The sequence below is a fragment of the Ranitomeya variabilis genome, chromosome 8, assembly GCF_051348905.1.
Source record: "Ranitomeya variabilis isolate aRanVar5 chromosome 8, aRanVar5.hap1, whole genome shotgun sequence".
Taxonomy (NCBI): domain Eukaryota; kingdom Metazoa; phylum Chordata; class Amphibia; order Anura; family Dendrobatidae; genus Ranitomeya; species Ranitomeya variabilis.
The window spans coordinates 60,082,873-60,095,969 of record NC_135239.1 but is presented as its reverse complement, the minus strand read 5'-3'; the positions used below and the strand labels follow the sequence as shown (position 1 = coordinate 60,095,969).

General features: G+C 44.9%; 2 protein-coding genes across 4 annotated transcripts in view; one reads left to right on the top strand and one right to left on the bottom strand.

The window, feature by feature from the left end:
• LOC143788926 (fatty acid hydroxylase domain-containing protein 2-like) overlaps nt 1-13,097 on the top strand; it is a 325,226-nt gene that overhangs the window by 201,946 nt on the left and 110,183 nt on the right. The gene's annotated exons all lie outside the window — the stretch shown is intronic.
• The window catches only part of LOC143788701 (protein kinase C delta type-like), a 32,796-nt gene that overhangs the window by 2,479 nt on the left and 17,220 nt on the right, over nt 1-13,097 (bottom strand). The window contains exons 2-6 of the mRNA XM_077278532.1: nt 9,897-10,171; nt 5,070-5,161; nt 4,501-4,563; nt 3,735-3,873; nt 147-290 (exon numbers count right to left, since the gene is read on the bottom strand). Of these exons, the coding sequence (XP_077134647.1) occupies nt 147-290; nt 3,735-3,873; nt 4,501-4,563; nt 5,070-5,161; nt 9,897-10,171 (713 nt within the window). The remainder of the gene's footprint in view (nt 1-146; nt 291-3,734; nt 3,874-4,500; nt 4,564-5,069; nt 5,162-9,896; nt 10,172-13,097) is intronic.

Below are 13,097 nucleotides of genomic sequence, written 5' to 3'. Positions count from 1 at the left end.
GACATAGTAAATGTGGTTTACGAGGTTGAGGATGGGGAGAAGATGTCTGTGTAAGGCTGTGTTCAGTACAATTACAGCCTCCGGGTCAGGGACTACTAACATTGTATGACCCCAATACTAGACCCTTATACCGGGAACATACTGACCTGTTCAATGATGTCCTTGGCGCCGGAGGAGGACTCATCAAACACTGCCGGATCGTAGATAGAAAAACTGGTCAGCATCTGGTTTATGATGACTCCAAGCGAGAACCAGTCGACTCCGGCGTTATACTCCTGCATGTCCAGGATCTGCCATAGAGCAGCATTATTAGTAGTGCCACCTCCTGTCACCGCACGTATATGTCACTCATATTGTTATGTGATCCTACAGTAATGGCAGTAAGTCTTACTACTCAGTCAGAGGCACAAAGGATCTTCCATAATTAGGCTCCATAAATGAAATTAATAAAATATATTAACAATCAGAGTGAATGTAATATATATGGGTGTGACGGCGCACACAACGCTCGGCTCAGTGTGTTACCGGCTCACACTGTAACCCCTTCATACCAAAAGATTGTCAGCTTTTTTAGGTTTAGCATTTTCCTTCTTTCAAGAGCCATAACTTTTTTATTTTTCCGTCCACATAACTATATGAGGGCTTGTTTTTTGAAGGACGAGTTGTACTTGACATCATTCGTTTTATCATGTGATGCACTTACATTTTTTTTATTTACCATGTTCATTATGTGATAAAACTGACAATATGATTATCCAGGTCAGTGAAATTACTCATACCAAAAATGTATATATTTTTTTATTTAAGTGGTGAAAAAGAAAATCTTAGATTTGTAAAAAAAAACCTTCACTTGTGTTGCCATTTTCTGAGATCATGATCATGTCATGGGCCCATTGATGGGAGTATGGAAAAACGCACACCCCCGCCTGCGCATGTTAAATGCCATTGTCTGAGATTGACAGCAGGATTTAACAGGTTAACGGACGTAGACAGAGCAGTGTCACACCCGCAGCTGATAAAGGCACATGATGGCTCATTAAATCACCCATCATCTGCCGGAAAAGATGAAGGCTCTGCGGGTGAGCCCGCATGAAAGCAGAGACACAACATACACTGTGTTCCAAATTATTATGCAAATAACATTTCCTCATATTTTCTCTAAATTACCTATCTGAATTGCAGTCATTGTTATTTTCCAGTCCTCTACTATTCTAGTATAATTGCAATGTTTTGGAACAAACTGCCTATGAAAACAGTATCTTTTAAAAAAAAAAAAATAAACACTCAAAATGCATGTTCCAAATTATTATGCACAGCAGAGTTTTCAACCTTTTTTTTTATTTTGAACAAAAAAATGGTCAATTGTGAAGTTCTAAGCATTATCAGCTGATTACAAAATGAAATCAAACAGTTTTCAAGTGAAAACTTTATTCTAGGTGATGTTACATTTGCACGTAGGACCCCTTGTTCGAAAGAAGCTTCTGAACTCTCTCGTCCATTGATTTTGTCAGTTTTTGGATGGTTTCTGCTTCAATTGTTTTGCATGTGGACAGAATACCCTCCCAGAGCTGTTGCTTAGATGTGAACTGCCTCCCGCCATCATAGACACTCCTTTTGATGATGCTCCAGAGGTTCTCAATGGGGTTGAGGTCAGGGGAAGATGGTGGCCACACCATAAGTTTGTCCTCTTTTATGCCCATAGCAGCCAGAGATGCAGATGTGTTTTTTGCAGCATGAAACGGTGCATTATCATGCATGAAAATGATCTTGCTGCGGAAAGCACGGTTCTTCCTCTTGAACCATGGCAGGAAGTGTTGTTTTAGAAACTCCACATAGATTATGGAGTTCATCTTTACCTCTTCAGTGATCATAAAGGGGCCGACAATCTCTCTCCCCATGATTCCAGCCCAAAACATTACTCCACCTCCTCCTTGTTGGCGCCTTAGCCGTGTTTTCATGGGGTGTCCATCAACCAGCAATCCTCCACTCCATCTATCTGGGCCATCGAGTGTTGCACGGCACTCATCGGTGAACAAAACCGTTTGGAAGTCAGTCTTCATGTATCGTTTGGCCCACTGGAGCCGTTTCTGCTTGTGTGCAGTGGATAGAAGTGGTCGACAGGATGGCTTACGCACAGCTGCAAACCTCTGAAGGACCCTGTATCTTATTGTTCTGGGGACGTTGGAGGCACCAGCAGCTTCAAAAACTTGTCTGCTGCTATGACAAGGCATTTTTGCAGCTGCTCTTTTAACCTTACGCAATTGCCTGTTGGAAAGAGTCCTCAATTTTTCCTTATCAGCACGCACACGTGTGTGCTGGGAATCAGCTACATACTTCTTGATTGTGCAATGATCGCGATGAAGTGTCTTGGCAATGTTGATGGTAGTTATGCCTTGACCTAAATACTCCACAATTTGTTGCTTCTCAGCAGCCGACACATCCTTTTTCTTTCCCATTTTGGCAAAAAATGTAGGCTGCTTAATAATGAGGAACATTGCTTTCAGTGATATAAAGAGCCCTGACACACATCACCATAATAATAATAATCTTTATTTTTATATAGCGCTAACATATTACGCAGCGCTTTACAGTTTGTACACATTATCATCGCTGTCCCCGATGGGGCTCACAATCTAATTTCCCTATCAGTATGTCTTTGGAATGTGGGAGGAAACCGGAGTGCCCGGAGGAAACCCACGCAAACACGGAGAGAACATACAAACTCTTTGCAGATGTTGTCCAAGGTGGGATTAGAACCCAGGACTCCAGCGCTGCAAGGCTGCTGTGCTAACCACTGCGCCACCGTGCTGCCCGTCACCATCAATGAGTTTAAATGACAAACAAAAAAATTCTAACCTTATCACTCCTAAACTCTTTGTGCATAATAATTTGGAACACAGTGTATATCCGGCATGTCTGCCATATGCCATGAAGGGGTTAAGGAGCTGTCTGTGGCATTATGGCTGATAGTATTGAGGTGGCGGCTGGCCTTGTCTAATATACACAGAGCAGTTAGTCCGATGTACTAGATACATCTGATGCGTGTTATGTAATAAATGTAATAAATGCACATAAAATAACACATTTTCCTGTATCATCATTACACATTTTATTAACCCTGTAGGACATCTATGGTCCGGATAACTCAGCATTACACCTGGTCGGCCATAGTTCACTATCCATGTAGACATGTAGGCTGGGAAGAGTAGGAGGCTCTGGTCCTCCCATTTGGTGATTGTGGGGTACATAGCAGTGAAGCCCCCAGAGGTCACACATTTCTCACCTTTTCTGGGGAGGGGTGATATTTATAATGAAAATAATTTATAGGGGGTTTCTAATACTTTATATTGATGAGCAGAACAGATCATCAATATAAGAATGGTGGGAGCCAACACCCGGCAGTCCCACTGATTAGCTGTTATCACCTCCGCCGATGGTTGGATATAACCAATGAACAGACGTCACAGCTCCCCTCACTGGCTAGTGGCGATTGCTGGTACTACAGATTAGTCCCTACTGAAATGAACACGGTCTGATCTGCAGTCCTCAGTACTGACCACTAAACAGTACAGAGGTGCGATGTTCTGCTCTGGTTGCCTCTGTAAGAACAGCTAATCAGTGGGATCGGACCCCCAATGATTTTATATTGATGAACGCGCATAAATAAAGCTAATCAATGTGAAATTACCTGAAAAACCTTTTATATACCAAAAATAAAAACATTCTATTCTCACCTCAGGAGCCATGTAACCTATTGTCCCAGCGAATCCGGTGGCTGTTTGGTCTCCGTGCATGTTCTCTAGTGCTAGACCGTAATCCGTGATCTTAATATGGCCCGTCTCAGCCACCAGGATGTTCTCGGGCTTTAGGTCTCTGTAAGAAAAAGAAAAATAACCTGAGTATAAAGTAAGTGTTCTTCTTCTATCTGTGGTCACATGATGACAGATGGGAATAAACCTCTTTTCTCTTCCTGCTGTACTTTGCTCATCTGAGATGACTCCATTACTATGTCCCCTACCTGCGCACTGTAGGGATCACTGTATGACATGTGACGGCCGCTCATCTGCAGCTTCCTGTCTGTGACACCAGACAGGACGACTAGACCCCAGGTACAGCGCATCATTCTGTCACTGGGTGACAAAACATCAGATTGCACTCGGACCAATGTTATTCTATGGGGCCGTGTACATGTCTGATTGTTTCCGATCGCAACATGCCTGAGTTGGATCAGATTATCGGATCATGCTTCAATATGCAAGTCAGTGAGTCCATGGAAAACATCACACTACACTCGGATGACATCTGAGTGCAGTCTGATTGCAGAAGATGGAGACTTTTTTTCCCATCTTCTCCTCATCCGAAAAAATGAGATCACACTGTGATCACTCTGATCAAATTCTGTTCAGAGTTTAATCAACGTGCGATTTGGATAATCGTCTGGATTCTCTTAGATGAGAGAATATACGCTGGTGTGACCCGGCCTAACACTGACTAGATTACCTGTGGATGACGCCTCTCGAATGGAGGAACTGGATCCCACACACCAGTTCGGCGGTATAGAATCTGACAAAGAGAAAATGAATAAGTATCAGATCCCATAGAGAGGAAACCTGGGAATCATATCAGTCATTAGAAGCATTATTCTATATTATTCCTCTTAACATAGAGGGTTTTATAAAGGGGTTGTCCGGTCTCAGAAGAAAAGTCTGCAGTCACTGTATATGACCGCCGAATCGTGACGGTGTAAGAAGTGCACACTATCAGTACTGCAGTCTCGAGAAGGAATGAATGAATGAATGAATGAATGAAAATTACATATTGGCGATTATGTTCTGACTGTACCCTGCACGTCTCTCCATTCTTTACTACTGAGAGAAGCCGGGTGAGACTAGTCAGCACGTGACCACAAATGTGCAAATTGTACACAGGATCGCCCACCTGATTGGGGAACACAGGGAAGTCGTGACCGTGTGCGCATTGCCCCCTGTCACAATCTGGCAGTCTGCAGTCATGTATAGTGACTGATGACTTTTCTTCTGAGATCGGACACAACTCCTGTAACACATTACCTGGCACTGGCGATGTCTAGTGGCCCATTCCTTTCCAGAAGTTGGTGAAAGTCCCCGCATCTCATGTACTCCATGCCAAATAAAACATTCATCTGTAACATGGAACATTTGCATTTATTATACACTAAAGACAAATACAGATTTTACTACTTAAAGGGGTTTTCTATCCAAGAAAGTTAAATTAAAGCATATTGCTGCGATATGTAGTCACTCATTGAATGAAAAAGGTGTTTTAGCTGCTGGGACCCCTAAAATTCTAAACAATTACGGTATGTAGAATATATTACTAAATTTAGAAATTAATGTTCCAGCCAATGTTTGGTAATCATTATTTTTATTTTAATTGTAGACATAGGCCCGGGTGCATAATTAGCATTTTTTCTGCCTTGAACTGTTTTTGCAACTTTTTGGCCCCCAAAATCTCACATTTTGAAAATTGACCCAAAATTTGGCCCAAAAATTGTAATACTTAAAAAATTCTCCAAAGGAAATTGGAATGAAGATTATGTCCTATTTGCGACTTTTTAAAATAATCACAAATGATGAATAGGGTAAAAATATCTGGAATCACTAAACTCTGAGCACAAAGTGGAAAAAACAAAACAAAAAGTTTACAGTATACAGTAATATCACAACAATATCACACTTTACTCTTTTTCCCCATTCACACAAAACACTTATTACAATTCCATAATGCATATAGAGACTTAAGCTAAAATAGCATGGCAGCTAATGATCCATAATGCACATGCAGATCATTGATCCACGTACAGTTGGAGTTATCTACTGGCTGTAAATGCATGAACACCTTCACATGAACACACTTACTGAGTATGTCCATGTACAGGTAGTCCTGCACCTACACCTAAAGTGTATATATGCACACCTATGGAATTACTACACAGTAACATGATAATGAATATAGCATCATTATTTATATACAATATATATTGGATTCAGGGTAAAGGACTGGCCTTTTCTTATGTCCTTAACCCCCTTCTCCGGCTGAGTAAGTGGTGCTCAGCCTGACTTCCGTGCAGTTGGGTGTCCAGTCTTTTGGTTCTCCTGCAGATAATACCAGTCCAATATATATATATATATATATATATATATATATATATATATATATATATATATATATATATATATATAAAATAATGACTAGGAGGAAAATGACAGGAACAAGTGGCGTTGGGTTTTATTACAGTCTCCTCCTCATGGCTGAAATCTGAGAGGAGATGTTTCAGCTCGGCACCAAATATAAGAGGGGTGTTCTGGGATCTCTCAAGGGCATCTGGGCAAAGGTTAAGACTTCTTCTCTGGAATGATAGGTGCTCTTCTACATAGATATCTAAAATGGGACAAAAGGAACTATACGCTCTGGGAGATCTCCCAGTGCAGTTAATAACCATCCTTATTTGATGCTTCCCTGTCCCATCAAACTCACTTATTCTTTATACTTTTACTTCTTTATACTGTTAACCTTACTTGAGCTGCCCAGTAATTAGCTAATGCCTCAACTCTCCTGAACCCCACAAAATGAATGCAATTTTCTTATAGTACGATCCTAGTCAATTGCCTCTGTTTCCTATACAGACACCACTACCAGTTTTCCACAATTCAAAAGAGTAACATACAACCCTCGCAGCTACTTAACACCCTAGGAAAACTAAACTAAGGTACACTGACATTAGTTGTATCCTGCATCATGTATTAAACAAAACCATGTTATCCGTCCAAACTTCAAGGTCTAAGCACAGTATAACACCACACTCCATTATGTACGTCCATTATCTGTCCATGCTTCTTTGCCTGTCTTAGTTCACGTAACAACAACCTTTATCCAAACCAAACTTCCTTCTACAGAGGGCAAACAAAAATAGGCGCAAAACAGACAAAAAGGTAACAAGGAATGAAGAACATACCGTATATACTCGAGTATAAGCCGACCCGAGTATAAGCCGACCCCCCTAATTTGGCCACAAAAAACGGTGAAAACTTATTGACTCGAGTATAAGCCTAGGGTGGAAAATGCAGCAGCTACCGGTGAATTTCAAAATTAGAAATAGATACTCCATACCGTTCATTATGGCCCCATAGATGCTCCACATAAAGCTGTGCCATATATAATGCTCTGCACAGTTCATTATGGCCCCATAGATGCTCCACATAAAGCTGTGCCATATATAATGCTCTGCACCGTTCATTATGGCCCCATAGATGCTCCACATAAAGCTGTGCCATATATACAATGCTCTGCACCGTTGCCCCATAGATAGCTGTACCATATATATAATGCTCTGCACTGTTGCCCCATAGCTGTGCCATATAGTGCTCTGCACCGTTGCCCCATAGCTCTGCCATATAGTGCTCTGCACAGTTGCCTCATAGCTGTGCCATATAGTGCTCTGCACCGTTGCCCCATAGCTGTGCCATATAGAGCTCTGCACCGTTGCCCCATAGCTGTGCCATATAGTGCTCTGCACAGTTGCCCCATAGCTCTGCCATATAGTGCTCTGCACCGTTGCCCCATAGCTCTGCCATATAGTTCTCTGCACCGTTGCCCCATAGCTGTGCCATATAGTGCTCTGCACTGTTGCCCCATAGCTCTGCCATATAGTGCTCTGCACCGTTGCCCCATAGCTCTGCCATATAGTGCTCTGCACCGTTGCCCCATAGCTGTGCCATATAGTGCTCTGCACCGTTGCCCCATAGCTCTGCCATATAGTGCTCTGCACCGTTGCCCTATAGCTCTCTCTGCCATATAGTGCTCTGCACCGTTGCCCCATAGCTGTGCCATATAGTGCTCTGCACCGTTGCCCCATAGCTGTGCCATATAGTGCTCTGCACCATTGCCCCATAGCTCTGCCATATAGTGCTCTGCACCATTGCCCCATAGCTGTGCCATATAGTGCTCTGCACCATTGCCCCATAGATGCTCCACATAAATCTGTGCTGCTGCTGCTGCAATAAAAAAAAAACAAAAACGACATACTCACCTGTCTTGCTTGCAGCTCCTCGGCGCCATCTTCTCGGCGTCTCTCCGCACTGACTGATCAGGCAGAGGGCGGCGCGCACACTATATGCGTCATCGCGCCCTCTGCCTGAACAGTCAGTGCAGAGAGACGCCGGGAAGATGGCGTGACGCCCGGCGTGTGGAACGAGGACAGGTGAATATGACATACTTACCTGCTCCCGGCGTCCCGCTCCTTCCCCCTGCCTGTCTTCGGTGCCGCAGCCTCTTCCTCTGTCAGCGGTCACCGGCACCGCTTCATTAGAGAAATGAATAGGCGGCTCCGCCCCTATGGGAGGTGGAGCAGCCTATTCATTTCTCTAATGAGCGGTCCCACGTGACCGCTGAATAGGGGAAGAGGCTGTGGCACCGAAGACAGTGCGACAGGCAGGGGGAGCGCCAGGATCGCCGGGACTAGGTAAGTATATGACAGTCCTCACCCGCCGACCCCACCACCGATCATGACTCGAGTATAAGCCGAGGGGGCACTTTCAGCCCAAAAATTTGGGCTGAAAATCTCGGCTTATACTCGAGTATATACGGTAATCTTTCTGTTTTGTATAGGGCTGCTATACTGTAGAAGTTTTCTGTACATCCCAGTTTCCAAAAAGTGGAATAAAAGTAGCAAAACATAAAAATCATATAAATCTGGTTTTACCATAAATCATAAACATCCCAAGAATAAAGGTAACATAATATGTAAGAGCCATAAAACCTCAAAAACACTAGCAAGCTGGCTATTGTTTTCAATCCAACCTCAAAAAAATGGATAACTGTTAGAGCCATTTTGTTCTGCACATTAATACCTCCTACATCACATCTGTAAAGTTTGTCCCTGGCAGAGGTATTGTCCATTCAGCAGTGAGGCTTGTAGTGCAGGGACAATTGATAAAGGGGTTTTTCACTCTTATAATGTGCCCATCCTTAGAATAGGTCGTTAAAGGAAACCTGTCACCCCCCAGGGCCTATTAAGGTAAAAGAGCCACCTTCAGCAGCACTACGGCTGCATTCTGTGAAGGTGGCTCTAAAGCCAGTCTCGCACGTCCACGCGAGACTCAAGCGCCTCGCAGCCGTCCATCATCCCACCGGGCGCCGGCTCCTCTCTGTCTTGTGCCGTCATCTGCCCTCTGCAATTATTTCTTGGGCATGTGCCGTGCGCGCTGCCCTGGAACTTACATCAAGTGATGTAAGTAGATGGCTCCTGCGCACAGCGCCAGATTGCCAGCCCCGCAGTGTGAATGCATCATAACACACTGCGGGGCAGGATCTGGGGCCTCGGCTGTGCGCAGGCGCCATCTACTTACATCACTTGATGTAAGTTCCAGGGCAGCGCGCACGGCACATGCCCGAGAAATAATAGCAGAACGCAGGCGCGGGTGACGGCACAAGACAGAGAGGAGGCGGCGCCCGGTGGGATGATGGACGGCTGCGAGGCGCTTGAGTCAGGGAGAAATCATACCTCCCTGACTCATTAGAGGTATGGCTCAAAATTTATAAAAGTGATTATTTCAGCATTCCTAGGGATGCTAAATAAAAGAGCCACCTTCACAGAATGCAGCCTTAGTGCTGCTGAAGGTGGCTATTTTACCTTAATAGGCTCTGGGGGGGGGTGACAGGTTCCCTTTAATATCAGATTTGTGGGGTCCGATCAGCTGTTACCGTCTCCTCTAAAAGCCGGATGTGAGCAGTGTACGGAGCACACAAGGTTTAGTGGTCACTCCTGGGTCCTGCAGGACATCTCCCATTCAGATGAACAGGTCACCAACATCAGAGAAGTGGCCAAATCTTATAGCGCTAAGTAGTCACAATGATACCTTGGTCTGAAATGCGAAGGCTGAGTGGACGAGGAAGGGGCTTCCAGATGCCAGCTGCAGAACTCGCCTCTCCACCATCACATCCAGCCTATCCCCTCCGGCCAGCAGGGCTGTTTTGCCGATGATCTTCACTGCAAATTCTTTGCGGGTTAAAGTATCTTCCGCCATCAGGACCTTTCCAAAGCTTCCAACTCCGATCACATGGTGGAATAATAATCTATCCATGATGGAATGAGAGATTATGATGGAGCTGGATGGCCGAACACCGCTGCCTCCTATCAGGGGGGGATGAATGGGAAATGTCAGAATAAATCTAACATTTACAGGACATTATTCACACTGAGGAAATCTTCTGTTCTAAGTAAAGCTTGTTCTTCATTTCATAAATTGTGTTAAAGCGAAGCTTTCACCAGGTTTGGCCAATATGAGATACGACACCACCATTCAGGGCTGATATACAGCATTCTATAATGCGATATATCTGCCTCAACCTGACCTGTGAGACAAGAAAAAGACGTTTTATTAGTCCCACCTGTGGGGCGGTCCGGTCCAAGGGGTGTCGATGTTCTTGGTCCGGCACCTCCCATCTTTCTACGATCCTTGTCCTCCTTCTTGCTTTGCGTGGATGACGTGTCCCTGCGTCATCCACACAGTCTCCTCGGCATCGCGCTCCTGTGCAGTCATACTTCTCTGCCATATTGAGCGCAGAATAAAGTATTTCAGTGCGCAGGTGCCGGGAAAAGACAAAGAGCCTTGACATACGCGCACTGCAGTACTTCGCTCTCCACTCAAAAGGGCTGAGAAGTATGACTGCACAGGAGCGCGATGCCGAGGAGACTGTGCGGATGATGCAAGGACGTGTCATCCACACAAAGCAAGGAGGACGGCGATCATAAGAAGATGGGAGGCGTCGGATTAAGAACTATCATGATCTCTGCAGGCAGAGATCATAGCAAGCCTATAGAGGGACAAGCTCTCGGAAGATGGAACTATACTGACCATGAACTAAGCCTGCCGCGCAACTAGAAATAGCCAGGTAGCATTTCCTATTTATCGCTAGATGCCCAGCTCTGGCCTAAGACCTAAATAGCTAGCAGAGGGAAATATAAGACCTGGCTCACCTCTAGAGAAATATTCCAAAGAAGACAGTAGCCCCCCACATATAATGACGGTGAGTTCAGATGAAACAACAAACGCAGCAGGAAAATAGTCTTAGCAAATTTGAGGTCCGCTTACTAGATAGCAGAAGACAGATAGTATACTTTCATGGTCAGCAGAAAAACACTAACAAAACACCATCCAGAGATTACCTTAAACTCTGGCATTAACTCATAACGCCAGAGTAGCAATCCCTGATCAACGAGAGCTTTCCAGACACAGTAACAAAACTTCAGCTGTGAACTGGAACAAATAGGCAAAACAAAACAAGGACAAAAGTCCAACTTATCTAGTAGTAGTCTAGAAGCAGGAACAAGCACTGAGAGGCATCAGATAACATTGTTGACCGGCAAGAAACCACCAGAGAAATGAGCTTAAATAGCGACACCCACTACTGATGGAACCAGGTGAAACAGGAAAGAGGATGACAAGTCCAATTCCACAAGCGGCCACCGGGGGAGCCCAGAATCCAAATTCACAACAGTACCCCCCCCTCAAGGAGGGGGCACCGAACCCTCACCAGATCCACCAGGGCGACCAGGATGAGCCCTATGGAAGGCACGAACAAGATCAGAAGCATGAACATCAGATGCATTGACCCAAGAATTATCCTCCTGGCCGTAACCCTTCCAGTTAACCAGATACTGGAGTTTCCGTCTGGAAACACGAGAGTCCAAAATTTTCTCCACAACGTACTCCAACTCACCCTCAACCAACACCGGAGCAGGAGGCTCAACTGAAGGTACAACAGGTACCTCATACCTGCGCAATAACGACCGATGAAAAACGTTATGAATGGAAAAGGACGCAGGGAGGTCCAAACGGAAAGAAACAGGATTAAGAATCTCCAATATTCTATAAGGGCCGATGAACCGAGGTTTAAACTTAGGAGAAGAGACCCTCATAGGGACAAAACGAGAAGACAACCACACCAAATCTCCAACACAAAGCCGAGAACCAACACGACGATGACGGTTGGCAAAACGCTGAGTCTTCTCCTGGGACAACTTCAAATTGTCCATAACCTGCCCCCAGATGTGATGCAATCTCTCCACCACCGCATCCACTCCAGGACAATCCGAGGATTCCACCTGACCGGAGGAAAATCGAGGGTGAAACCCCGAATTACAGAAAAACGGGGACACCAAGGTGGAAGAACTGGCCCGATTATTGAGGGCGAACTCTGCCAATGGCAAAAAAGCAACCCAATCATCCTGGTCAGCAGAGACAAAACACCTCAGATATGTCTCAAGGGTCTGATTAGTCCGCTCGGTCTGGCCATTAGTCTGAGGGTGAAAAGCAGATGAAAAAGACAAATCTATGCCCATCCTAGCACAGAATGCCCGCCAAAATCTAGACACAAATTGGGTACCTCTGTCAGAAACAATATTCTCAGGAATACCGTGCAATCGGACAACATTCTGAAAAAACAGAGGAACCAACTCAGAAGAAGAAGGCAACTTGGGCAGAGGAACCAAATGGACCATTTTAGAGAAACGGTCACAGACCACCCAGATGACAGACATCTTCTGGGAAACAGGCAGATCTGAAATAAAATCCATCGAGATGTGTGTCCAAGGCCTCTTAGGAATAGGCAAGGGCAACAGCAGTCCGCTAGCCCGAGAACTACAAGACTTGGCCCGAGCACAAACGTCACATGACTGCACAAAGACTCGCACATCTCGTGACAGGGAAGGCCACCAGAAGGATCTTGCCACCAAATCCCTGGTACCAAAAATTCCGGGATGACCTGCCAATGCAGAAGAATGTACCTCAGAGATGACTCTGCTGGTCCAATCATCCGGAACAAACAGTCTATCAGGCGGACAACGATCCGGTCTATCCGCCTGAAACTCTTGCAAGGACCGCCGCAGATCAGGAGAAACGGCCGACAAAATTACTCCCTCCCTAAGGATACCTGTGGGTTCAGAATTACCAGGAGAGTCCGGGTCAAAACTCCTAGAAAGGGCATCTGCCTTAACATTCTTAGAACCCGGTAGGTATGACACCACAAAATTAAAGCGAGAAAAAAATAAAGACCAG